The sequence below is a fragment of the Gilbertella persicaria genome (assembly GCF_025201335.1).
Source record: "Gilbertella persicaria strain CBS 190.32 chromosome Unknown B0P05scaffold_11, whole genome shotgun sequence".
NCBI lineage: Eukaryota > Fungi > Mucoromycota > Mucoromycetes > Mucorales > Choanephoraceae > Gilbertella > Gilbertella persicaria.
The window spans coordinates 452868-477709 of record NW_026251972.1 but is presented as its reverse complement, the minus strand read 5'-3'; the positions used below and the strand labels follow the sequence as shown (position 1 = coordinate 477709).

Genomic DNA, 24842 nt, shown 5'->3' with positions numbered 1-24842 from the left:
TTGTTATTAGCGAGAATGTTTCAATTTTTAATAGTCTACTGAGCATTTGCACGATCAATTAATTTATTAAGCATCTAAATCTCTTTTCACCGTGTTATTAGCATTTTATAGATACGCCTGCTGTCAAACCTCACGTTGTTTCTGATTTCCTGCCTGTTTTTGTCACACACTTGCTCACTCATACAGATAAAAGAAAATGCTTTTAAATAACCCCAATCATTTTGTATGTGTTTAAAAGTACAAAGTGAAACCAGAAAAAAAAAAAAACTTTATTCTCAAGTTTAACTATATTCCAACTTCTTTTTATAGATTTCCTAATTGTATGCACTCGCGTTAGCGCTAGTAAAGTGTTGTATAAAGTTTTCTTCTTAAAAAATAAGAAGCCTACAATGTAGCACAAGTAGTGCCTTCATAGTGATTGATTTCGTATCACATTTCATAAACATAAAAGCACCATGTACAAGAATCTTGCTTACATGACTCGAAGCAATATCCATTTTTTCCTTCCTTTCATTTAGTTCCTTATAAATCCGAAATTAGTGTTTTAAATGGAGAAATGTTTTTAATATTTTAGAATTGGGAGCATAGTAAACAATTAACTTGCCGCCATGGTGTTCTACCCCGTGTCACTCATCATTAAAGTTTTCGAGTCCGCCACTTTGTCACCAAAAGAAAAAAGTAACCTCTTTACTTGTTACTGTCGTTGACTGGACACATTTGAAGCAAAGAACGGCAGTAAAAAGCTATACACAAGTAAACACAACCTCGTGTTGCGATTGACCAACATAGAAGTTTTAAAAGTCCAAACTAATTTAAATCACAGCGTTTGGCTCTAGCAAAATGGCACTTTTTGAACTTTATGTATACATGTATGTAGCTTCTGAGTTGTGAGTAGGCATACCACATACAGCTCACATGGCAAACCTTATAACTATGTTTTCATGTCCGCCTCTACATTGGTTTATATAGGTTTAAAGTATAAGCATATGCTAACAAGTAGCTTATACACAAACAATATAGATACATAATAGAAAGAAAAAGGATAAATCATTATTTGAAACATGGTAATGTGTTCCGTTAAGTTCCATGTAACCCGATTAGTAATCGTATGACATAGGTTTTCTTGCATCTACTCGGCTCACAAAATACGCCAAAAAAAAAAGTTTAATTATCGTTCTTCCGATAGCCCTGTGTTGCCCTGAAGTTTGTGCGCATACATGCAACTCAATAGGGACGGAGATGATGCCTGAATTGTTGAGCAGCGCAAAGACGGGACACATTTCATGCGAGAAAATGTGGTTCGGTTGTTTTTCAGCCGATAAATTCAGTTTTGTGTTCTCGTATCACTTTTATTTTACCTATTATCTAATTGAACAATGATAGATGAAATGATACGTTTTTGACCATGTGCATGTATGGTTTTGTGGCAGGAAAGGTGACTTGTGTCAATGCGTTTTACGCATGGTGGTCCAAACGTAATTTCCATAATAATAGCTTATTCGATATGACTATGGGAAAAATGAGTCATCGCTACAATTATTTGTATTAATAAGCCGGGCCTTGTGCTCTATCGTTTCGTTTATTCAGAGTGCCTAATAAGAGCAACGATTATGGGCAAGAAGATAAAAGGTAATCTTCAAGTTTCTCGGTCCATAAATACATCAACAACAAATACAAAGACTAATTTTGCTAGTATTTATAACTTTGAAAAAAAAAAAAAGAAAAAGAAAAGAAAATAATAAAGTATAAAGACTAGCTTGGGACATTTTGTAAACTAATTTAACCTGCACAACAATAATTACCATTGTACACATTTTTCTGTAGCCACTTTTTATAGTCAAATGCAATCATTACAAGAGTCATGACGATATTAGTTGTGTAGCATCTGGAGTTGACTCGACTCTTAAAAAAGTTAATTCGTAAATTAAAAGCATAATAAGCTTCGTTTTATTTAATTTTATTTATTAACACACTAGTTTGAACCAGTACCATATGTGGCCTTCCAAGTTTGTTCCATTTTTTCATCAATTCTAGTAAACAGATATTCAGCACCACCCAATTTGTGACCTTCCAAAATGTCCATGGTGAATTCATCAGGAATAGTTCTAAGAGGAGCATTCAGTTGGCGACAGATACTTTCAGCGCTAGCAGGCATATAGGGGCCAATGATAGCGGAAATGAGATAGATCAAGTTGGCCGCAGTGGCAACAACAGCATCACACTTGGGACGAGATTCATCAAACAAAGCATTGCTCAGGTTAGCTTCTTGAAGATATTGGTTACCACGAGCAGAGATTGTCATAGCAATACTAAGACCAGCTCTAAGCTTGACAGCCTCCAATGTCTCTACGTATTGCTTCAAGAGTACATTGATATCCTTGATGAGGTCTGTTTCTAAAGCACCAGAGAAGTCAGCCTTAGGGATCACACCATCGTATTTAGAAAAGATGAAGCGAATACCACGGTTAACAAAGTTACCAAGGTTGTTTAGTAATTCACTGTTGTTCTTGGTAATAAATTCATTCCATGTAAACATAGAATCACTGGTTTCAGGACGGACAGACAAAAGGTAATAACGCCAGACAGAAGGAGGAATACCAGTGTCCTGAGCATTGTTACCAAACACACCTACATTACGAGACTTGGAGAATTTGCCACCTTCATAGTTGAGGTATTCACAAGTACTGATATGGTTGACAACAGTCCACTTCTCACCAGTACCGATTTCACTACCAGGGAAAATAACAGAGTGGAAAGGAACATTATCTTTACCCATGAATTGATACAACTTAACGTTGTCAGGGTTCTTCCACCACTTAGCCCATTCATCAGTGTAATTGGCAGTGATACTGGGATAACCAATAGGAGCATCAAACCAAACATAAAAGACCTTGTCTTCGTAACCTTCAAGAGGAACAGGAGTACCCCATTTGAGATCACGAGTAATACAACGAGGCTTCAAACCCTCCTTCAACCAAGATTGCGTGATGTTGATACCGTTAGCTGACCATTTACCTTCTTCAGCAGATTGCTTAAATGCCTTTTCAATTTCAGATTGAAGTTTGGCCAAATCAAGGAAAAGATGGTTGGATTCCTTAGTGATAGGCTTGTTGTTATCAAGCTTACAGCGAGGCTCAATAAGATCGGTGGCGTTCAAGAGCTTACCACAAGCATCACATTGATCACCACGAGCATCATCATACTTACAGTTGGGACAAATACCTTCAACATAACGATCAGCCAAGAATCTATGACAATATATAAATTATTATTTGATTCTCTCTTATGTCTCTGCTTACCTGCTACACTTTTCACAATACAATTGAGTCATGCTTTCCTTGACAATGTTGCCATTTTCATAATTCTTGAAGAAAATTTCTTGAGCAATTTCAGTCTGCTTTTGAGTGGTAGTACGACCGAAAAGATCAAAAGAAAGATCAAACCATTTGTAGACATCGTTGTGAATAGCATTGTATTTGTCACAAAGAGCTTGACAGCTAACGCCTTCTTCCAAAGCCTTTGTTTCAGTGGCAGTACCATATTCATCAGTACCACAGAAATAAACAGTGTTATAGCCACGAGCACGACAGTATCTAGCATAAACATCGGCACTGAGTGTAGAACCAATGATGTTACCCAAGTGAGGTACGTTGTTGACATAAGGAAGAGCGGATGTGATCAAAATGTTACGTTCATTTTCCTTGGGAAGAACTCTATCACAAAAATAAGTCATCTATTTTCCTAGCCTTGTTTTTTTTCTCTTACTTAATAGCAGGATCAACGACTTTGGCAGCAATGTTGGGCTTGACTTTTTGTGTAGCAGTGTTGATCACAGGCTTAGGGATTTCCTTAGTGACTTTTTTTTCGGCGTGAGCATTCTTGTTCTTTGGCTTGGTGCCTTTGTTTGTCTGGGATTACAAATCATGAGTCACCGTTTCTTATATTTTTTTTTTTAAAAAAAAGGCTTACCAATTCCTTGATAAAGTCGACACCAGCTGTCACTTTGTTGTTCTTGGATACTATTTCAAACCAAGCAGATAAGACAGGGAAATTGCTGAGATCTTTAGCAGCAGTAAGAGTTTCAACAAGTGTACCATAATAAATAGCATCGACTAAAGTAACCTTGTCAGCCTCCTGTTGTCAAAGAAAAAAAGTTAATGTTTACTTTCTTTGCTTTTTTTTTTTTTTTTTTTTTTTTTTTTTTTTTTTTTTTTTTTTAAAAAAAAAATACCTTGGCAAAAGCACTTGAGTAATTGCTAATAATATATTCAGCATTCTCGAAAGCTTGTTCAATTCTTCTCTTGATAATCAAAGGACTAACAAGGGTTTCTTCCTTTTCAATCACAACAGATTGTAAGGCATCAAAAGCGGTAGCATCAAAAATGTATCTATTATACGAATCAATACAAGCATTTATTTATAAATTGTCCTTACTTGAGAGCAGCATTCGCGTCACTCAAGGCAAGACTGTCAGAAACAACAAAAGAGACAGCTTCGCCAGTTGATTGAATAAGTTTAGCTCCAGTTACCTGGGCAGCAATAGAAAGCTTTAAAGCATTGGCGTAAGGTTTTGTATTGGCTGCCAACTTGGGCAAGGTTATCTTTATGGCTGCGGGCATATTGTTTAAGGAGAAAGAAGGAAGATGGAAAAAAAGTGTAACTGGAGTTTTAATAGACACGATAAGCCACCAAGATGGGCAAACAAATTACGTGCTTGTAACCCCTTTCTTTGTATGATTCATGCTCTTGACATGTATTTCCTTTTTTCTTTTCTTTTTTTATTTAAATATTAAGCAGACTTGATCAATTTGGCCAAGGTGCCTTCAATGTCTTGTGCTGAAGCATTTTGAAGAGAAACCTTGCGTTCAATTCCCTTATCTAAATTTGATATAAATATAAGGTGTACTCATGTACTTATACTTTACCAAAGCGAGCAAAAGCACGGGCTTCAACACCGCTAGCTTCACGGATCAAAATAGGAAGTTCAGGGTTGACTTTTTTAATATCGACATAGTTCTTTGCAATGAAATCACTATTGATCTTGTTGGGAAAAAAACGTATACTCTTTTAGGCTTACCGAACACCACTGCTGGCAGGAGATGTTTGACAGAAATGAAGACGAAGTTCTTTGAGACCTTTTAATTGTGATCTAAGAGCAGACATTATACAAATTTGAAAAGAAAAGAGAGAGAGGAGAGTGAAGAGAAAAAATAAGTATGATTAACAGCCCTGTTGTTGAGTTTGAACTAGTAGAAAAAAGCCAGCGGACGTCACTCAACCACATACATTGCTCTTTAGTGTAATGATGAGTCCTTTAGTGTTTAAACAAAAGTGCTTCATGTTTTTTCTTTTTATTTAATTGATCAGATACAATGCGATTACAGAAATAAATAAGAATCTAAAAAAAGGCTTTAATGTGTGTGTGTGTGTGTGTGGGGGGGGGTGATTATATGTATAGATGTATATGAAAGAATATGTATAGTTTAGTTTCTCTTGCGCTTGTTACCAGAAACAGCAGAACCCTTTAAGCGAGAGTGAAGTACCTTCTTCTTAGTTTCATCAGGCTTAACTTTGTTACGGTTCTTGTTCTTGACATTGGCAGTTTCATAATAGTGAACACCAACCTTCTTCTTCTTTCTATCAACTTCAACTTCATTGTTATTCGCCTTAGCCTTCTTGACAGGTTGTTCTTCTTCCTCTTCTTCTTCTTGATCATCATCAGTCATTTCGAGCTCACTATCAACCTCTTCTTGCTCTTCTTCTTCATCTTCTTCTTCACCTTCAATAACAGGAGCCTTGACAATAGGACCTTCCTCGCCAACAACACTTTCAAAAACTTCATCCCAATCAGTAACTTCAGGTTCGGCAGCAACAGCCTTCTTCTTTTGTTTAGAAGTATTCTTTTCGATAGCAGCAGCATTAGCTTCCTCTTCTTCCTTCTTGGCCTTAGCCTTAGCTCTTTCTTCGGCAATCAATTGAGCATTGTTGGCCAAATCATCTTCCATGTACTCAGTAGTAACATTGATCTTGGCAAACATTTGTTCAACACCAATCTTGTTCTTCTTCTCTTCTTTTTGTTCTTCAGTAAGAGGCTCGACAGCTTCAGGAGGAGCAACATAATAAGGAATACGACCACGAAGCCAGTCATTAAGCACCATAATAGACACATTGTGCACATCAGGTTCACCCTTCTTGAGTAATTTACCTGTCTTTCGAGCAATTTGCTCCAAGAAATCAGTACTATCTTCCCAGCCTGCGAGACCATAAGTTCTCTTCAAATATTCATGACGCACTCTCTCCAAAATGGTAGGAATAGTGTCTTCGGGATTAGCCATCTTCTCAACACGAACAGAGCCCTTCAAAATAATGTCAACTTCACCATCATCTACATTGGGAGGTACAACACCAGGGCAATCAATAAGATAGATACGCTTCATCAAAGTAATGTATTGCCAGACCTTAGTCTCACCAGGAATAGGAGCAACTTGGCATACCTTCTTGGATTTAAGGGTGTTGATGATAGAAGACTTACCCGTGTTAGGGTAACCGATAAAACCAACAGAGATTTGCTTTCTATCACTGTGCAAAGAAGAGAATTGACGCAGGAGTTGGATAAGTGAACCCTTACCAAACGAGTTGTTGATAGAAGCATGGAATGCAAGGGTAGGGGCATATTTAGAGAGATGAGAAACCCAACGAGCAGTAGACCAAGTAGGAACAAGATCGCACTTGTTAAGAACAAAGATCAATTGCTTATGAGGCTTTTCTTTACGAATAAAATTTTCAATATTACGACAACGAGTACCAATAGGATCACGGGCATCAAGGACATGAATAATAACATCAGAAGAATCAATAACCTTGTATAGTTCATTCCAAATACGCTTGGATTGACCTGCTTGAAGATACCAGGCGCGGCCAGCTTCAGAATAATCAGACTCCTTGTTAGCCAAAAGACTAGAATCCTTTTCAGATTTGTAGGTGTCTAGAGAACAAGAATCAATTTATAGATCTATGCGCAGTTTCTTCTTACCATGTGTATCGTCCACCTTACTCATCAATTCTTCCATTGAACCAATAGCCAACTTGGGCTTCTTTCTTTGTGCCTTATTACCAAAGGTATTGCTGAAGCTATCAGTTTCAAGAATATGCATACGAGTTTGCTTAGTAGAGTCTTGTAAAAGAGACATGGGCAATTTGTTTTGCTTCAAAAGAACTTGATAAGGATCATCAACTTTGGCAGCGAGAGATTCTCTGAAATCTTCAAGAGCTTTTTGTCCAATCACTCTAGTATTACCTATAAACTCATTAGATCTGACCAAGATTCGTCATCACAACTTACCAAACCACTTTCTGTTGGGTGCAACACGGGCAGTCTTGACTTCACTGCTTTGGAAATCAGCTGCCTTGACAATACGACCTTGAGAATCACGGATGGCCTTACCGCCTTTCAACATGTTGATGTACTTGATCTTCTTAGCATCTCGGTAGAAGTTTTCACCTTTGACTCTAATGTTCTTGGCTCGATCATCACCACCAGCCTTGTCTCGAGAAACTCTTTGTTTTTCTTTCTTGTATTGACCCATTTTGGATAGGAAAAAAAAAGTGAATAGATAATTTTTCAGCTCAAGTAATGTTATAAAAAAAAATCGGACTGCTTTTAAAACGATTTGCTTATTTCACTCGTAAAGAGGGGCTTAGAAAAAAAAGTATAATGCAACTTTTGCCTTGCTTATTATTCTTTCTTTTACTCTTACTATTGCGATTAATAGAACATGGCTGCACTTATTCTCCAGAGCTATTCGTTTGTCAGAATTATACAAGAACTGTGCTAAGGTTCTTGGCTTCAAAGTGATATTTAAATCATCTAATATTCGCATTTCAGACGATGCTAGAACCAATTGCGCAAGCTTAGTGAAATAATCATTAGATTCTACCCTCTTTTGTGCTAGTTTCTAGCAATAGTCTTTAAGATATCCAAAATAGAAAAAAAAACTAGCTTTTTTCTTTTTAGGTGGAGCCATCATTTCCTTCAGGCCAATGAGTGATGAGTAATGACCACTTACTGTTTTGTGAGATTAAATCCCAAGGCTCAAAGTGAAACCATCCAATGTAAGTTAATGCGACCAAATGATCAATGAACGCTTTAACCAAATGTTGTCTCAGAAGGCAGCACAGAACACCTTTAAATATTCCTCTTTTTTAAACCAAGTACGACTTATTGTTACCAAGTTAAGGTGCATCTTCAAAGATGCTGGCAGTCCAATTGAATAGCATAAAAATAGAGTAAAGAGGGACCGCTACAACTTAGATACATCAACAGAAAATAAAGCTATAGCGCCAATAAAGTGTGACAAAACTTGCTTTCGTTATGCTTAGAAGTGTCATCTATTATGTTATATCTTACTCTTGACTATCTCATGTATCAAATGCTACAGAAGTAAATGCCCATCTACTAGTTGATATCTACTGAAAAGGGTTTCTTTTGTGCCAATTATAGTGTACAACGAACTTTGAATGCAAATTCAAAGACAATTCTCAAGTTGACTCGCCTTTTTTGTCTTGGTAAACTCGCTTTCTTTTTGTTTGATGTATCTGAATATGGCTTTATCCCATCTCGGTTGGGTAAAATCTACATTCAGAAATTTTTCGTGAATCCCCCATTAGCCAAAAAAACTAATTTCATCCAACAGTCAAACCAGTAATGTCTTTCTGTTCCTGGAATTGAAAGAACATTTTTGAGCAAAAAAAAAAAGTAGGATGTTTTGACAGTCTGTCGAGTAATGACGGATCAAAGATTGGCTTATTTAAGCCGTGTTTTGAGCATTTTCGCACTAGATGACATATAAAATGTATTAGCAATGAGCACTATCAAAGCAAGATATACTATTTTGAGTGCCAAAAATTAGAGAAAATGGAAATATAGGCATTTTCTGATGTTAATGTGAGGGTAGATGTACAAAGGGCTTTCTCATAGGGGAGGTGTAGCCCTGTTGTATTCAAAGTCCTAAAAATGTTAAAATGTGTGATAGTTAAGACTGAAGGGGTTATAGTACTGACTGCCCCAGGCATAGATTAATTGTGCAGATTGGACGGGATCTAGTGCTTTCTATGTTATATGGCCGTAGCTTGGAATTTTTTTTTTTTTGTAGTTGAGCTTTATTTAGATATACAGAATTGTCGTTCAGTTACACATTGCAGAGTGATGGGACGTGGAAAGACTGGATTAGACATCGTACTGAATTATGGCAACGATGGATATAATCTTGAAACGGTTTGTAATGGCAGGTGATAAGGCTTAACGAGTGATGATTTTGTGGAGGGAGGAAGGGGTGAAATGTACCAAAAGATAGTAGTAGTTGAGTATTTCTGCCCAAGCACTCCACTTGATAAAAACAATGGGCTATGAAATGGTCATGGGATTCCGATTATGGTTTGCACAAGCGATAAATAGGAGTAGAGGCTGTATCAACCTTGAAGAGCTCTGCGGCAGTGGGTAATTTTTTGTGAAGCACACGATACCACAATTTTCTAGCCTAAGGGAGCATGGGAGTTCTCCAAAACAAAAAGATCACCGAAATTGCTTGGTCAAAGCATTATAGGCAGAGGAAGTAGATGTTATCACATTTTGCGTGATATACTGCCACAAGAAAAGTTGAGGTTTTACTGTTTGCCTGCAAAAAACGTCTATAAAGAGCTGATAGCACAATCCTGGTAATTGCCCATATTCATGACGGACCTTTAGACGTAACCGGTTACTTTGTTTGTTAAAAAGAAAGAAGAGAGAGAGGCTGGTGCTTTTAGATGTCGATGAATCCAGTAACTTTGAGGTACCCCTGAGACATGTTAATTAGCGGAAAGTAAAGCAAGTTGGTAAGAGGCACACTATCAAGCTTGGAATCAATATCAAAGTGATCAAAGGCAGCGTAGATACTATTGATGACTGAAGTGGGATGGCAAAGGTCATGACGGCGAAGGGTTCTAGAGAAGAAAGGTAGTAGTAGATTGTTTGTATCTGAATGCATGATCACAAAGAGTTCTGTCAGAAACACTTGAAGCTGGTTAGGCTAACTGGACGAACTAAACAGAGTAAGAATCTATCTCATCTGCAACACCAAGTATTGTTTGATAATGTTGAGAGCTTCTAATCCACTTTGATCCTTCGAGAGACATAATTAGTCAAAGGAAACATAAAAATACTTCTTCTGACACACATAAGAGTAGACAACTGAATGTAATTTATTCAGAAATTGCTTAGTGAATGCAAAATATTAGCTACAGTCGCTCCACCTCGGGGTGATAGGTAACGTTGAGAGTAGTCATGAACTTGTGTGTGCACTTTCCAATAGCATATCTTGAACAAAATCCCTTTGAGAATTCGTATATAGCATATAAAAGCCAAGATACCGGGAAGCAAAAGAGCAAAAGAGCAGAAGAGCAGTGACGGTGATAGTATGTCTCTATTAATGATTCAAGAACAATGATCCCCAAGATTTCGACTTCATTTTACTGAGAAGGCTTCTATCTTGTATTTGTGGAATTTTGCATTCAATAACATAATACAATTCTCTAAGGGATGTCGAAGACGCATGAAGTCAGCTTCATCCTTGGGAAATACACAAATAACATTAGCATATATAATTTACTTGCTATGTTGAGTAGTGCAGCCCACTGTCGATATATATACTTGGTAAATATTGTCTTGCTGAACTCATAGAATCAATAGCTCCAACGCTATATTAAACAACAACGGAGATAGAGGATTACCTTGCTTTAATCTTCATTGCCGATGTACTGAATCAGTAAGGCATCCGTTGACATTAATTGCTGCTGAGTTGCCAAAGAATAGATTGTGAATACTGCGTGTAAATAAAGTAGGAAAGCCTATTACTAAGAAAGCCTGTTGAAAATAAGCAAATAAAAACTAATCATAGGCTTTCTCCTGGTCGAGAAGCAAATCTACACTTTGATGTCGTTTAAGCCTTGTTTGTTGTAGAGTCAAATAGACCTACGTCTCATTTTCATCAATAAAACGTCCTTGAATGAAACCCTTCTGAAATGTGTTGATGACTTAATCTATTATGGATGTAATGGCTTCACAAAAAAAAATACATATACGTTTTCAAACTTCACTGACATTTATGCCGACTTACAAGTATGCCACTTGTGTACTCAGAAAATATTTTTTAGAGAAAAATAGAAATCACTACTTTGAAGTAAAACAATTTTTTTTTTTTTTTTTTTTTTTTTTTTTTTTTTTTTTTTTTTTGTAATGACAAAAAATAAAGAAAAGTAAGAAATTTCTAATTTTTTGTTCAAAATAATTAAAAAAGTCAGTTTTTCAATTTTTCTGTTTTAAATAAATAAACGAGTTTACCGGATAATGATTTTACAGTTTTAGTTAAAAGAAGAGATTGCTACTTGGTAGATTCGTCTATTAATTCAAACCAGAGAAATTGAGAAACAAGCTTTTTTTTTAAATTTAAAACAGGAAAATCAGAAATTCCCTACTTTTTTTATTTTTTTATTGCAGAAAATGTTTATGATTTGTTTTAAAATAGTGATATTATTTTAAAGTAGCTGTTTTCATTATCTTTCAAAAAGATTTTTTTTTAGTACGCAAATGGCATACATGTAATTTCGCCATACCTGTTAATATTTTTATTATTTTTAAAAATGCTTTTTTTTTTTTTTTTTTTTTTTTTTTTTTTTTTTTTTTTGGTAAGTTCATCACACTAGCCACGAACGCCTGAGGTCTATGAGTCTTTCCATGCTTTTTTTTATTGCTCTTATTACCTTTTTGTAGAGTTATCACTATAGCGTAAGCGATGAAACAAATTTCCCATTACATGCAGAAATTTTTCATCAAAAATGGAAAAATTCTTCTGATGGAAGAAAATGCATCGCTTAAGTTCTGGGATACGGCTGCTATGATTATTATTATGGCTCCTATGGTTGCTATGATTGCTATGTTTAGTTGGAAGTCGGGCTCACAAGCCTACTGCACTCTTCCCTTGGATTCATTTTAGCAAACTCCGATCAAGCAAGTGGCAGCTAGAAATCCTATTTGTGAAGCAATTGTCAGTCGTCTACAACGTTTTCACTTCCTAAATGACAACTCCAGTAATTCGAGCTCTTTGTTAAATGCTCTTGATCACCGCTTTTTACCAGGATCCTTGTTGCAGCAGAGTGATTACGACAGCCATAGCAACCATAGCAACCATAGTAACCATAGAAACCATAGAAACCATAGAAGGCCATAGAGAGCCATAGAAGGCCATAGAGAGCCACAGCGACCATAATGGCAGCCATACACCACAGCTTAAGCGATTGCATTTTTCTTCCATCGGTGGAAAAAATCTTTCATATTTGAGTAAAGGCTTGGCCAAAATCTTCCATTTCTGCATTCAATGGAAGACCTCTTCAATCGCTTATGCTGTAGTGCCTTTGATTTTAAAAGAATTAGATTAAATGAAAAAATGACAAAAATGACAAAAATGAAAAAAATGAACATAAAATTTGTATAAAATTTGCATATATTGCCAAAAAAAAGTATGTTTTCTATAAGTTCATTACGTTAAGGAGCGAATTAATTTCGAAAATCCAAGATACATACATTTTTCTCTATTGTTTTGCTCATCCTTGCTATTAAATGACATTTGATCATGAATGATAGGCTTCGAGTGACTTCCAGTCCTAAAACTTTGTATTTAAGCTAGATTTGTTTTGATTTTGAACAAGTTATAATTTCAAGCATAATTAAATATTAGAACTGAATCTTTATAGTCTATTTGACACTATGGTTGTGAATCCTGTAGATATACGTATATATTTCAATAAATTTGAGAGACAATGAAATAGTCCAAATGACATGTAGTAATAAAAGAAAATACTTTGAATTAAGTATGCACATGTGCAATAATGATCGGTGTTTTTCTCAAGACAACATATCATTGATTTCATTAGATCATACAAATGACAATATACCTTTAGATTGGATGTATCCTTACTATATAAAAAGTCAGTAACTAAATTGTATTTGCGAGTATATGGCAATTTATACCACATCTAACACATGTAACAAAGGCCAGCTTTCATACATCGTGCATCGTAAAGTTAAAGTAAGTTTTCCAACACTTTGATATTTTTTATAATCAAACATTTTCCTTTTTAATTTAGGAGGATAAATTCACTTTAATAGAGCATTTTGTTTGAAGAAGCAGCTCTGATGTACATTGGCTTTTCATGTAACCGAGATGCCAGGTATATAAAGTCTAATATTAAAAACAACAGGTCATAAAATTTTCTTCTTTTTCTTAGACATTATGAAAGTAGCGTAAAGCTTGTGTATACTCGTATAAATACTCAAAGTAATTGCAAACAATGTCTACTGACATAAATACCACTTTTAGAGCTCATTTGGATAAAAAAATGCCATATGTCCAAACTGACCAAAAATCTCTCTGGTGGAAAGGCAATTACTCAAGGATGTGCTTTAGTTCTCTGACTTTTGTACTTCTTTTGGAGTTCATAGGACGAAGGATGCAGCTATCAATACAGTTAGATACTCAGAATAAACGAGAAAATCATGTTTTCTTGATGGTTGTATTTGCTTGCAAAATAGACTATAAAAATAGTCTACTAGGAGCGAGAAACATATAAAATAACCGCCCCCACACATTTTCCCAATACTTTGCTATCAGATCTTTTTATTTTCTTATACTACTAGACTTTTAAGCTAGAATCCTAAAGCTTTTGTTGTTACTCCAAGACGAAACAACTGCGTCTTTATGCATTTTTAAGCAAGTGCTCCATTTTGGGTTCTTCTAACTACTTCGAATTTCAGCCTCCGAATAGTGGACATTTGCATGCGTGTATGGCCATACTACTTTTATGCCACTCTAGATACACAATATCATGGAGATAGCAAGTAAGTATGCTAGAGAAAGCTGTGCAATTGCTATATGTACATTAAGGAATATAACTATCCCTGTATATTTACTATAAGGATGGCGAGCAAGAGCTTCAAAAAGACCACTGTAAAATTAGCTAGTAACCAAGCTTTGACTACCAAGCTTGATGAACTGCTTGCTTCTACATAACATATGATAGAAGAAGAAACTACTTGACGGCCAACTTATTCTCTCTATATTTAACCTAATTAGACATCAAAGAAGAAAAAACGAGAGTGCCATTATTATTGATCTGCTGTTTGTGCTTTGTCGATCTTTCTTTTCAGTATATATACTTGTAGCTGCAGGTTATATATTTGCTTGTCGATCGATATTTTGGTCAGCGAAATGCACAATGTACACAATGACCCTGTTCCTAAATCTAACAATATTCATGATTTAGTAGTTCTTCTCACTAGAACTCTGACGATTCATTACCGCCATTCCTAAAGTTGTTATCCGAAAAATGACATTAGTGTACACTAGTATCAATATCGGCCAAAACTTTAAAAACTTGTTAGGGATTGATTGGCTGTAGGAGTCGCTAAAAAGGGTCGCTGTAAGTATCACAAGAAGTCTTTGCGCGCTATATGATTGGAGAACAGCTTTTATGCATAAAAGAAATACCCCATTCTATTGTAGAATGACTGTTAATTTCACATGCGTGTGTAAAGATTGATATATGATCTCTTACTTGACTTTTCTCTCTTTCTTTTTCCTCTATCATTTAAATGGGAACAGGATTGCGCCACAGAGACACAAGTGCGGTCGCCAAAGACGATGCAGAAGATAGCACAATACCCTTATTCGACCTAAATCGCGAATATGATGGCAATATAAAAAAGGACATGCGATACTCTTACGGAAAAACACCTGATGGAAAAGGTATAATAGATTAAATAGACAAAGAAGGCGCACTCATGCATTTCAAATATATCTAGTCTTTCGAGTTCCTTTGACGCGTGAAATGGTTGCTAACTTATTAAATCCTAATGTAAAGAAAAGCTTTTTTGATTGGATTACTTTGGGTACAATGGCAATTGAAATCGGTCTTTTTTTTACCTTGCCGGTGTGGTTCAAACAAATTTTGTTTATTTTTGTTTTCTTCTTTTGGCGTTTGGCTTATAATGCTGGTCTAGGCCTGTTGTTAAAGTGCCAAAGCGACAATCGAGGCCTAGTCCGCTGGGCAAAGAAATACAATGTATTTGATCGTCAAGCAAATCCCAAAGCGTACCATTGGCTCAAATATCAGCTTAGTGTCAAGATGGGCGATGACTATGATTTTGAAGTAAGTACTTTGAACAGCCTCTCCCCTTTTTTTTACTAAAACTATTTCAAGACGGCTCCTGTTGAATACAATACCTGGATGTTATACAGACAGCTAGTGGATCTTATTTTAATGAATGATTTTATTTCTTACATGTGCTTTGCTCTTTCTTGGTTCAACACATCACCACAATCATCTATTTTTCTGGGTGATACGTTGAGATGGGGAGGTGGTCTGTTCCTGATTGTTTTTAATATTTGGGTCAAAATAGATGCTCAAAGAGTCGTCAAGGATTTTGCTTGGTGTAAGTATCTGTTTTATGTGGCATACGAAATATACTAATTTGGCTAGATTGGGGAGACTTTTTCTTCTTGATTGAACAATCCCTTACATTTGATGGTGTGTTTGAAATGGCTCCTCACCCAATGTATTCGATTGGATACTTTGGCTATTATGGTGTCTCACTTTTGTGCGCAAGTTACACAGTTTTGTTTGTTAGCATTGCTGCCCATGCTCTCCAATTTGCATTCTTGATTCTTGTAGAAACCCCTCGTAAAGTATCGTTTAGAGTGAAAAGAAAAAGAAAGGTGATTTTGATTCTAATAGATCATAATTAGATATTGATAAGATCTATAATCCCCCAGCTGACATCAAGAGACGTCCTTCTACTGCAGCCAGCAAACAGGAATCTATCGCTGAACAGCAACCATTTTACACAAACTACTTTCGTCATGATCTAATTGCATTCAAGAACTTTGATCCCTTTCGAGCCACCGATTTTGTTACTGTCATTGTCATGATTTATGCGGCTGTGATGCCTCTTTTGCTTCCTGGTAGAACAGGCGTTGTTGTGGCGATTTTTCAGGCTTTCTTTTGGCGCTCAGTATACTCTTTTGGTAATGGTGTTATTCTTCGCTCTCAGTCCAACAACAAATTCTTCACTCGTCACTTTATCAAATGGGGAGGAGGAGCTCAAGAAGCCTTTCGAAATTGGAAGAGGTAATAACAGAACAGCATATTACGTAAGAGCTAACGATGTGGGAACAGCATCTATAACTTTACACTATGTATGTCCTATACTACCTTTTTTATCGCTTGCTGGAAGACATATACCTTGCCAGATAATTGGGCTTATGGAACGACTCTTCTTAGACATACATTGGGGTTGATATTTATTTCACTTCATATATGGACCTCAGTATCTATTTATGAAGTGCTTGGTAACTTTGGATGGTAATTTGGGCTGCCGAGTATGATTTGATATGTCTAATTGTCTCATTAGGTTCTACGGCGATTTCTTTATGGAAGACCATCAATCAGAATTACTATATACAGGCATTTACAGGTATTTAGGTCCCTTCCTCAATATTTCTCTAACAATCTAACAAGATATCTAAACAACCCAGAGAAAATAATGGGCCATGCTGCCTTCTGGGGTATGACTTTAATTGCAAACAACGGCTTCATTTTTGGTTTAGCCTTGTTTTCTCAAATCTGTAACTTTTTGTTTCTTCATTATGTTGAAAGGTAATCCAGCGAAGCAAGATATCCAGTTTCCTCACGAATTTACTATAGCCCTCATATGCAGAAGCTCTATGGCGATCAAATTCGTACAGAAGCAGGCTTGACAAAGGCATTGAAATCTGCTGCTATTGCTTTACCCAAAACGGTTCCCGAGAAACTCCAGCAAGAAATTGCCAAAATAATCCACGAAAAACAAGACAGCACCAAAAGTATGGAACGTATTGTGAAAGAGACAGTCGAAAAAGTAGAGAAGGCAGTAGGGGAAACCAAAGATGCAGTTGGGGACATTGTTGAAGCAGCTCGTCCTCGTTTGCAAGAAGTGTTGAGTGAAACAAAGCAAATGCTGGAATCCTCTCGCTCTCGTGTCATTCCATTAACGGCCAGTGATATAGACATGTACGATTTATCTCGTTACAAACTCAAGGTCATTACTAGTAACAATAACTATGTGTTTGAGATGGGTCAGTCCATTCAGGTAGCTTGGGAAGCTCCAGAGAATCATGGCCCTCAAGACTGGATTGGTGTCTTTGAAGTCAAAGCAAACAAGAGCAAGCACATAACTAATATCAGCTCGCGTGGCTTATGGCATTGGACAAATGCTGCTGTCAGTAAAGAATTAGATGATATTATATTCCCTCCCGAAACAGAATTACGTACAGAAGGCATAGTTATCTTTAGTGGATCTAAACTTCCTTGGAGAGTGGGGACCTATGAGTTCAGATACCAACATGATAACAAGCACAATGTGATGGCAGTTTCAATCCCATTTGAGATCAAGCCGCCTTCAATACCTCCAGCGATTGACCAGAGCACGACAGAACGAACAGTTTTAAAATGGATTCAAAACACATTGGGAAACAATAGTGAGATAATGCCACATACCGTTGATGAAGAATATGTAGGCATGGGCGAAGTAGAAGCCAAGCACTTGGTGCGCTGTATCAAGCTGGGTTACAATGTAGAGTTCGCTTGGGAAATTGTATCTGCAGACAAACGTGCCTCTCAGCTTGCTAAAAGGGTAAGCTTTGTAAAAAAATACAGAAAAATATTGACCAATGGATATTAGATTCTTCACGCAAGAGAAGCACTTTTGCCTTTTGCATCAGAATCATTGCGTCGAGCATCCAGCACGTCCTTAAGTCCGGTTTCCAATAGCTGCGTTAGTCCTCTTTTGATCGGTAAAAGCACCTAATGTCGAATGTATATATAAAACTTGGTTTAGAATGTATTTATTTCAAGCAAATTGTACAATGCAAATTTTGTATTGAGTTTAAAGGGTTGTCCATCCACCTATGTCATAATTGGCTTCTATTTGTCTAGCTACATAAATTGGTATATTGTGTTGAAGCCATAGCTTGCGGACTTCGGCATATCTCTTTGCACTCAAATACTGAGGTCGGCCATGTCTACAAGTTATGAGTATGTGTCATCCAATCGTGTATATTTACCTTAGGCCTTGATCAACTTCACCATGAAGATCCAAATAAGGCGCATTCATAAACCAGCCATTACCGTTATGTAACAGCATGAGCACACATCTCTTCACAGATAAGAACACACCAATTTCACCACCACATCTAAAAAAAAATAAGTATAGTCTCTTGCTATCGCTTTCAAACTTACTCTAAAGTATGAAGGTTGCATTCACCTTCTTCATCTTCTGCACAACAAAAACTTTGAGCACAGACAAATGTACCACAGAATAAACAAATGGCTGGGTCGCTTGGTACCGTGCCACACTTTTGACAGACACGTTTCATGCTTTCATCAAAGAGGCAATCTAAGCGCTTTGGCAAGGCTACTAAATGGAAAGGCGTGGGCAAATCTAACGAGATATTATACAGACGGCTTGCAGGAACAGGAACCTGAATACCTTCTTGAACCTGGATGCGACGTTCTGATTCTCGAAGGTGTTGAGAACACCAATAATGAAGCAAAGATTCAGTCATAGAGGCAGGTTGTAAAAGGTCTGCAAATTTGGGTAACCGTAAAATGTTCATAAGACGTTCTAGTTCATCAGCACCAGTGTTTTCATTGGTATCAAGAGGTGGAATAACAAGACCGAATCGAACAATCATCAAAATAATAGTGCGACGAAGGAAAGGTAGTGCAAAGAACTTGAGTAAAGTGCAGAAAGAAGCATCGCTATCAAATTTTTGGAATGTGTTTTGCGCTTCCTCAGATGTAAACCGAAGTTTGTTCATTAACGAGAATGCAAACGATTTAGCATTAGCAATATCTTGAGAAGGTTCGCTAGATACTGTATAATGTTCATTGGTTTTTTCTCTATTAAGTCGATCTTGAAGTAAAGCAATTGCTATTTTAGCAAATTCAGCCAAGAGTAACGTGCGAACAAAAGGGAAGATATCTGCTTGAGTCGTTGGCACTAAATGAAGCGATAATTCAGTTAGAATCATGAAAGGATCATCTTCTAAGATAGGTGCGTTATCATATAACACAATCTTTTGAGAAGGCCCGGCAGGCAGATTAGCAACATCATCGACATTAATTTCAAACATTTGTCTCATGCGTCCTAAAGAAAACATGTTGACACGAGCCATAGGTATACTTGTAGATGATGACTTGGATTCAGTGGATACAGAACACATCAAGGTAGTGTAAGCCATGATAGTATCACTCAAAATGCGAAGTAGCATCTGCATTTGAGCGGATACTTGATCAAACAAGGTATTCGTAGCACCCTCTTCTTGCACGCTATGACGCTCAGAACCACGAGCAGCAATCTCGACACCAGCAATAGTATAGCCCATAATTCCCCAAAGCATGTCCACATTTTCAGCAGCTGTTGACATCTCACGTTCATTTTCATCAGTACAGATCTCTTGATAAATAATGCCAAGGACATCAAGAAGACGTTGATATGATTTTTTAATTGAGGGAGCACTAACCATGGCTGTACTGTGTAAAGTGTCGTTTTCGAAAGGGCCTAAGTAGCCATCAGGAAGAGGAAGAGACTCAGTGCTAAATGCACTTCGCATCAACATGGTTTCAACGTCACGATCTGCTTCATCTTCTTCAGTATTGACGTTCATTTGGTCGCCTTCTTGTTGTTGTGGCTGTTGAGCAGGAGTGTCAGTAACAGCCTGATTATTGAGTTCCAGGGGAGCAGGAATGGGAAGACGAGTAGGGAAAGCAGTAGGAGTCCATTCTCGAGTATTAGCAAATGGAGGAGTAATGGTATGAGTTCCTGGTGTTGGTGTAGCAGCACCAATTGCAGGCAGGTTTGGCAACAGTTGTGCCATAACATCCTTCATACGACTTGCTGTTGAATTATCTCGACCTGATTTTCTTATTTGTGCACTTCGCGAAGAAGACATGATGCTATGCTTTAGTTTGTTTACAATCTGATTCACTTCAGATTTGTAAAATGTTGCAAAATCAGCTTCCTTAGCCTTTGCCAAGATACTAGGATAAGATTCTTTTTTGCCTTTCCAAAATACAGGGAGTAAGGCATTTCCCAAAGACTTACACAGGGGACACATAAATTCCTTTCGAGATCTATTTTCCGGATGATTTCGAGTCAATTGTGCAGCATGTCTAGAATCAATAGAGTTGCAATACACTTCAAAACATTTGATGTGCATCAAGTGTCCACAGGAAGAAGCATAAAGACCTGTCTTGTGCAAATGAGCTGGGAAGCCGGGCACTGTTGGTGCATCATCGTCTAAACATTGACGGTCACTCCATTCAATATCCAGATTTGCTCCCATATTATAAATATCGTTAAATAATGAGTGGTCATTCATAGGAGTCTCCCGAATAATATTAGACGTCTGAATTAGACCCAATAGACCGTAAGGCAATGATCTGTCATTCACATCTTCTTGACATACAATACAGGTACCAGTGGGATAGGCACAGAAATGATTAATTGTGTCTGAATTGGCACTTTTTTCATCCTCATTAGAGAACGCGTCAGGTGCATCTACAAAAGCATCGTCTTCATCTTCGTACAAGAACTCATTTTGTTCCATAAATTGTGATTGAGCTTGAGCAAATTGAGCCATGATCTTCTTTTGTCTTTCTTTAGCAGCCAATTTTTTCTTTTCCATTTCTGATAATTCGGTATTGTTTTCTTGTTGTGCGTTCTTTTCCATTTGCTCACGGTGCTGTGCTTTCCAGCTTTGAGCATTAGCCTGAGTAGTATCGCTGCCTTTCTTAATTAATTGCTCAAAGATCCAATCAAGACGGCTATTGATTTCATTGTAGCGCTCATCTGTGTACAAGATGACCAAGATATCAAATAAAGATACTTCGCGGGATTGCTTTGAGGCATCTTGTTGAGGCTCTGCGGTTTCTTGTGCGTCTATCACAAAGCGCAAAGAGCACACATAATCGTAGAACTTGCCTTGGCCATTATTAAATGCATCTTCTGAGTTTTCATCTATAAGGGCTAACAAGACCAAATACAAGGCTTGATCCAAAATAGTATCGCTCTTATGGTTATCACCAGTGTAAACATTCCAGATAGCAAAGACCAACATTTGAACAAACAAAGTAGACTGTAAGAAGGAGTTCATATGCTGGAAGGGACCAGGTGCAATTGGAGATTTTTTGGGTAATATAAAGAACTCATCATCTTTCTTGTCAGGATTTGCTTTCTTCCATCGAGCCTTGAATATAGATTCAGCTTCTTCACGGTTGTTACGACTGAAATGCCAAAAGTATGTATCCACAGAGCCAAAATATTCATCTTTGAGTTCATATGATCCATGGTCATTGACACCGTCAGGGCTCTTGAAATGGGCTACTTCAGCAAGAATTCGATCGAAATCAGGGTGCTCAGTGATGCGTTCGGGAATATGTTTTGTGAGTTCTGAGTAAGCAGATGATCCAAGGCATAAATTATGGATAATTTCACGGCGAATTTTGTCGTGGATAGACATGCCAGACACATTGGCTCTTTCACAGGCAATCACAATCAAAAGACTCAATAATTCCTCAACCATAAACACAGTTTGTGACGCATCATAGCTTTCATGGGTCTTCTTGCCCAAGAACCAAGAGACAAGGTCAAAACGATCAAGAATAGTGGCCAAGAAGCGGTTGGAATTAAGTGTAGCGAAACCCATTTGCAACAAGAATACATCGGCATCGTATGTGTTTTCGCGTAAAGAAATATCTCTGTAATGATGTGCCTATAAATTAGGCCAAGTTAGAATGGCAATAGCATAAAAATATAAGACATACCTGATTCCTAATACCATAACCATTTCGAACCCAAACACCAGCTCTAATTTGGGAAGAAAAGACAATCGTACGAATAGGAAAGTCAAGGATAGGCAGTAATACATTTGTACCTGAATTTTTGGATTCATGGAATAAAGTAACTACCTTCTTGAAGCCACCTTCCCATCCAGCTTGAAACAAGACATCATCTGTCAATAAATGTGCATATTCTAAAAGACCAGAGAGCAGCCAATGCAGGGGGTGATGGAATGAGACAGGCTGAGTAGCCACACTATATTTAACAACTTCAAAGGGTTCAGTGTATCTCAATGAGATTGTATGAAAATTTTGAGCCATGGCGCCATAGATCTTTGGTGGTGGTGTACTACTAGCAGTAGCTGACAGTTGTTTTGCTTTTTCGATTTCTTCTTCTTCATCGTCTACTTGACCCCATTCCATAATAGCTTTGAGAACGCGAGAGATAGCTCTTACAACAGTGGTAGTAGTAGATATTTTGTCTTCGTCAGTAGTAAAGGGTAACATGGCAAAACAATCAGAAAATTGACGACAGCATTTAGCAATCTGGAGTGTTACATTGAATGCATTAACCCATATTTCAGATTCGTATTCAACATGAGTATCCTTTTGGCATATTTGAGCATTCATGCCTTGGAAAAGACTGATCAAATCAAGGTACTGGCAAAGATAAAGAGGGTCTTGAGCAAGTACACGCTTAATCATATCCACATTCATGATGTATCGCAGATCATGGAAAGCATTAAAGTAACGACGAGTGCGAAAAGCTCGAGATTCACAGTTGATTCGAGAAGGGTATTTTGGACGTTCAGAGGGTAGCAACAGATAGAGACGATCAGTCAAAAAGAAGGCAGTCAAAGTAGAGCAAATAAGGCCGAAAAAGTAATAATTGTGAACAAGCAGATCAGAAACAGTGGGTACAGTCAAAAGTTGAACAGAGAAAAGAATGATGGAATTTTCAGGTTCACGATCACGCAACAAGAAAGACTCTGCTAGTCTAGCGTAGTTTCTAGCAAGACGCTTACCGAGAATCTTTTTGAAATGAGGATTGGATGCCAAGGAAGCAATGTACAGTTCTCTTAGAGAAATACGCACTTCTTTCCATAGCTTCAGATCATATAACATAAAGTAATCTAGACGTAGCTTCTCTTCGAATTCTTTTTGCATGCTAATGGCTGATTGAAATGTTTCTTGTTGTTCGACTGGTTTGCTTGGCTTTTTGCCATGTCTGTCTGACAATGATTCTCCAAATTCGGTTTCTTTTGCACGCAGTTGTTGGTACTCTCGAACCATGGCAGCAGGATCCCAATCAATACTAGCTACATCACATTGATTGCGGTAAACAACAGGACTTGTGGACTCGTTGGTCTCTAGTTTGACCGTATCAACATCAGGTTCATACATTTCAACATCTTCAGCGATATCTGAGCTAGTAATGGCTGGATCGTCTTTCATACCGTCTTCATCCTCGTCATCTTCTGTGTTATTCGTGCGTAATCCAGTTGTCAAAAGAGCCAAAGGCAATCGAAGCTCCCATTCTGCGCATAATTCTTCACATAATATATTTCGAATAATTGCATCACCATTGGGTATTCCTTCAAAGAAACGCGTTTCACCGTTTATTAATTCGTTTAACCAATCCACCAGTAGTCCGCATACTTGCTCTCTAAAGGTTTCTTTGGCTGGTCGAATAGTAACACCAAGATTAATGGCAGATAAAGGTACTGCAATTTTGCGTAATTCAGTGATATCTTTAGAGACCGCAATAATCTCTCTTCCATGCACATGAATTACATCTACAATCTGCTTTGCTTTTTGCCAATCCCAGCCAGTGGCTGTCATGATGGATTCTAATACATGAGAAAATGCATGCGCTTCATCATTCCAAGCAATACAGGCATATAATTCACCATCCTCTTCAACATTCTTCTCATCATTTTCCTTGTCCATATCAACATCTTCTTCAGCTGTATTTTCCATCGTTGCGTCATTTTGATTTGGTAATTGTGAAGGAATACCCATTCTGCTTAAAATATTGCGTTGCTCTTGGTTTTCTCTAACCAAATCTTCAGTAGAAGAGTTAAGGGTAACTTCATCAGGCGCCAAAGCAAAAGTATCTAGTAAGAAATTAAGCACCGAAGCAATGGTTTCTCGGATAGAGGCAGCCAGATCAGGATCAAGTGATTTTTCTGACCCTATATCAGTTTGTATTTGTTCACTTGAGTGTATTTTGCAATTAAGAGGTATTTTCCATGCTTCAGGATCACCACAATCACAACATCCGCCAGATCCTGGACTAACAGAAAATAAAATGTCGTGTCCATCATGGTTTGTCGCGTGAAAACATTTGCTACAGAATACGCATGTATCATCTAAACCACAGTTTCTATAGACTGATGAGGTTCTCATTGCTTTCTTTTCATCCGGTATGATCTTACCGGCATCGGTACACAGGTTCGCCTTTGCGAAACACGTGTCCACACTGTCTACCCTTTTGACTAGACAAGTCTTGATTCGGGATGATGGCATTTGTATGCCACAAAGCTGGATCAATGACTGTATTTTGCTCTTTTCCATCATGGCGTTGAGACTGGATTGCCAATGCTTGCTGTAGTTCTTGCTTTGTACTAAAAAAATATTGACTCATCACTTCTTCATCTTTCCATAAGGATTCATAACAACGTGATAATATAGCCTGTTTAGCAGCCTCATCAAAGTGGCAGTTGAACAGTAAGGGTGATTGCCATAAGAAATCAGAGAGAGAATGCTTGTTATCATTGGCAGTCATTTTATACAAAGAGGCAGAGGAAGAGCAAGAGTTCTCCAATGTCATATTTGTAGCTAAAAAGAGTTAGTAATTTCTGCCTCTACAA

The 24842-nt window shown here is 37.4% G+C and overlaps 5 protein-coding genes across 5 annotated transcripts; 1 reads left to right on the top strand and 4 right to left on the bottom strand.

Annotated features, from left to right (window-relative positions):
• Positions 1-1972: 1972 nt before the first annotated feature.
• On the bottom strand, positions 1973-4619 carry B0P05DRAFT_578303 (tRNA synthetases class I (M)-domain-containing protein; the record flags this gene model as incomplete). Its single annotated transcript, XM_051581846.1, has 6 exons — positions 1973-3248; positions 3300-3713; positions 3766-3908; positions 3970-4134; positions 4232-4316; positions 4435-4619. 6 exons carry the CDS (start codon positions 4617-4619, stop codon positions 1973-1975), a joined length of 2268 nt encoding a protein of 755 aa, XP_051436908.1.
• A 170-nt stretch (positions 4620-4789) lies between these two features.
• Positions 4790-5163, bottom strand: B0P05DRAFT_466398 (thioredoxin-like protein; the record flags this gene model as incomplete). Its single annotated transcript, XM_051574331.1, has 3 exons — positions 4790-4878; positions 4926-5032; positions 5078-5163. The coding sequence occupies 3 exons, from the start codon at positions 5161-5163 to the stop codon at positions 4790-4792; spliced, it is 282 nt and encodes a 93-aa protein (XP_051436907.1).
• Positions 5164-5320: 157 nt separating this feature from the next.
• B0P05DRAFT_534331 (NUC091 domain-containing protein) lies at positions 5321-7594 on the bottom strand. The gene is made up of 3 exons (XM_051577311.1): positions 7343-7594; positions 7034-7297; positions 5321-6985 (listed from the first exon to the last, which is right to left on the bottom strand). Exons 1-3 carry the CDS (start codon positions 7584-7586, stop codon positions 5484-5486), a joined length of 2010 nt encoding a protein of 669 aa, XP_051436906.1. The 5' UTR covers positions 7587-7594; the 3' UTR covers positions 5321-5483.
• Positions 7595-14800: 7206 nt separating this feature from the next.
• B0P05DRAFT_466223 (phospholipid methyltransferase-domain-containing protein) lies at positions 14801-17935 on the top strand (the record flags this gene model as incomplete). The annotated part of the gene is made up of 10 exons (XM_051574314.1): positions 14801-14837; positions 14894-15240; positions 15292-15523; positions 15571-15771; positions 15837-16218; positions 16267-16452; positions 16502-16564; positions 16609-16746; positions 16795-17761; positions 17810-17935. 10 exons carry the CDS (start codon positions 14801-14803, stop codon positions 17933-17935), a joined length of 2679 nt encoding a protein of 892 aa, XP_051436905.1.
• Positions 17936-18013: 78 nt separating this feature from the next.
• Positions 18014-24802, bottom strand: B0P05DRAFT_585449 (uncharacterized protein; the record flags this gene model as incomplete). The annotated part of the gene is made up of 5 exons (XM_051582441.1): positions 18014-18149; positions 18192-18320; positions 18367-21902; positions 21955-24355; positions 24408-24802. The coding sequence occupies 5 exons, from the start codon at positions 24800-24802 to the stop codon at positions 18014-18016; spliced, it is 6597 nt and encodes a 2198-aa protein (XP_051436904.1).
• Positions 24803-24842: the final 40 nt, after the last annotated feature.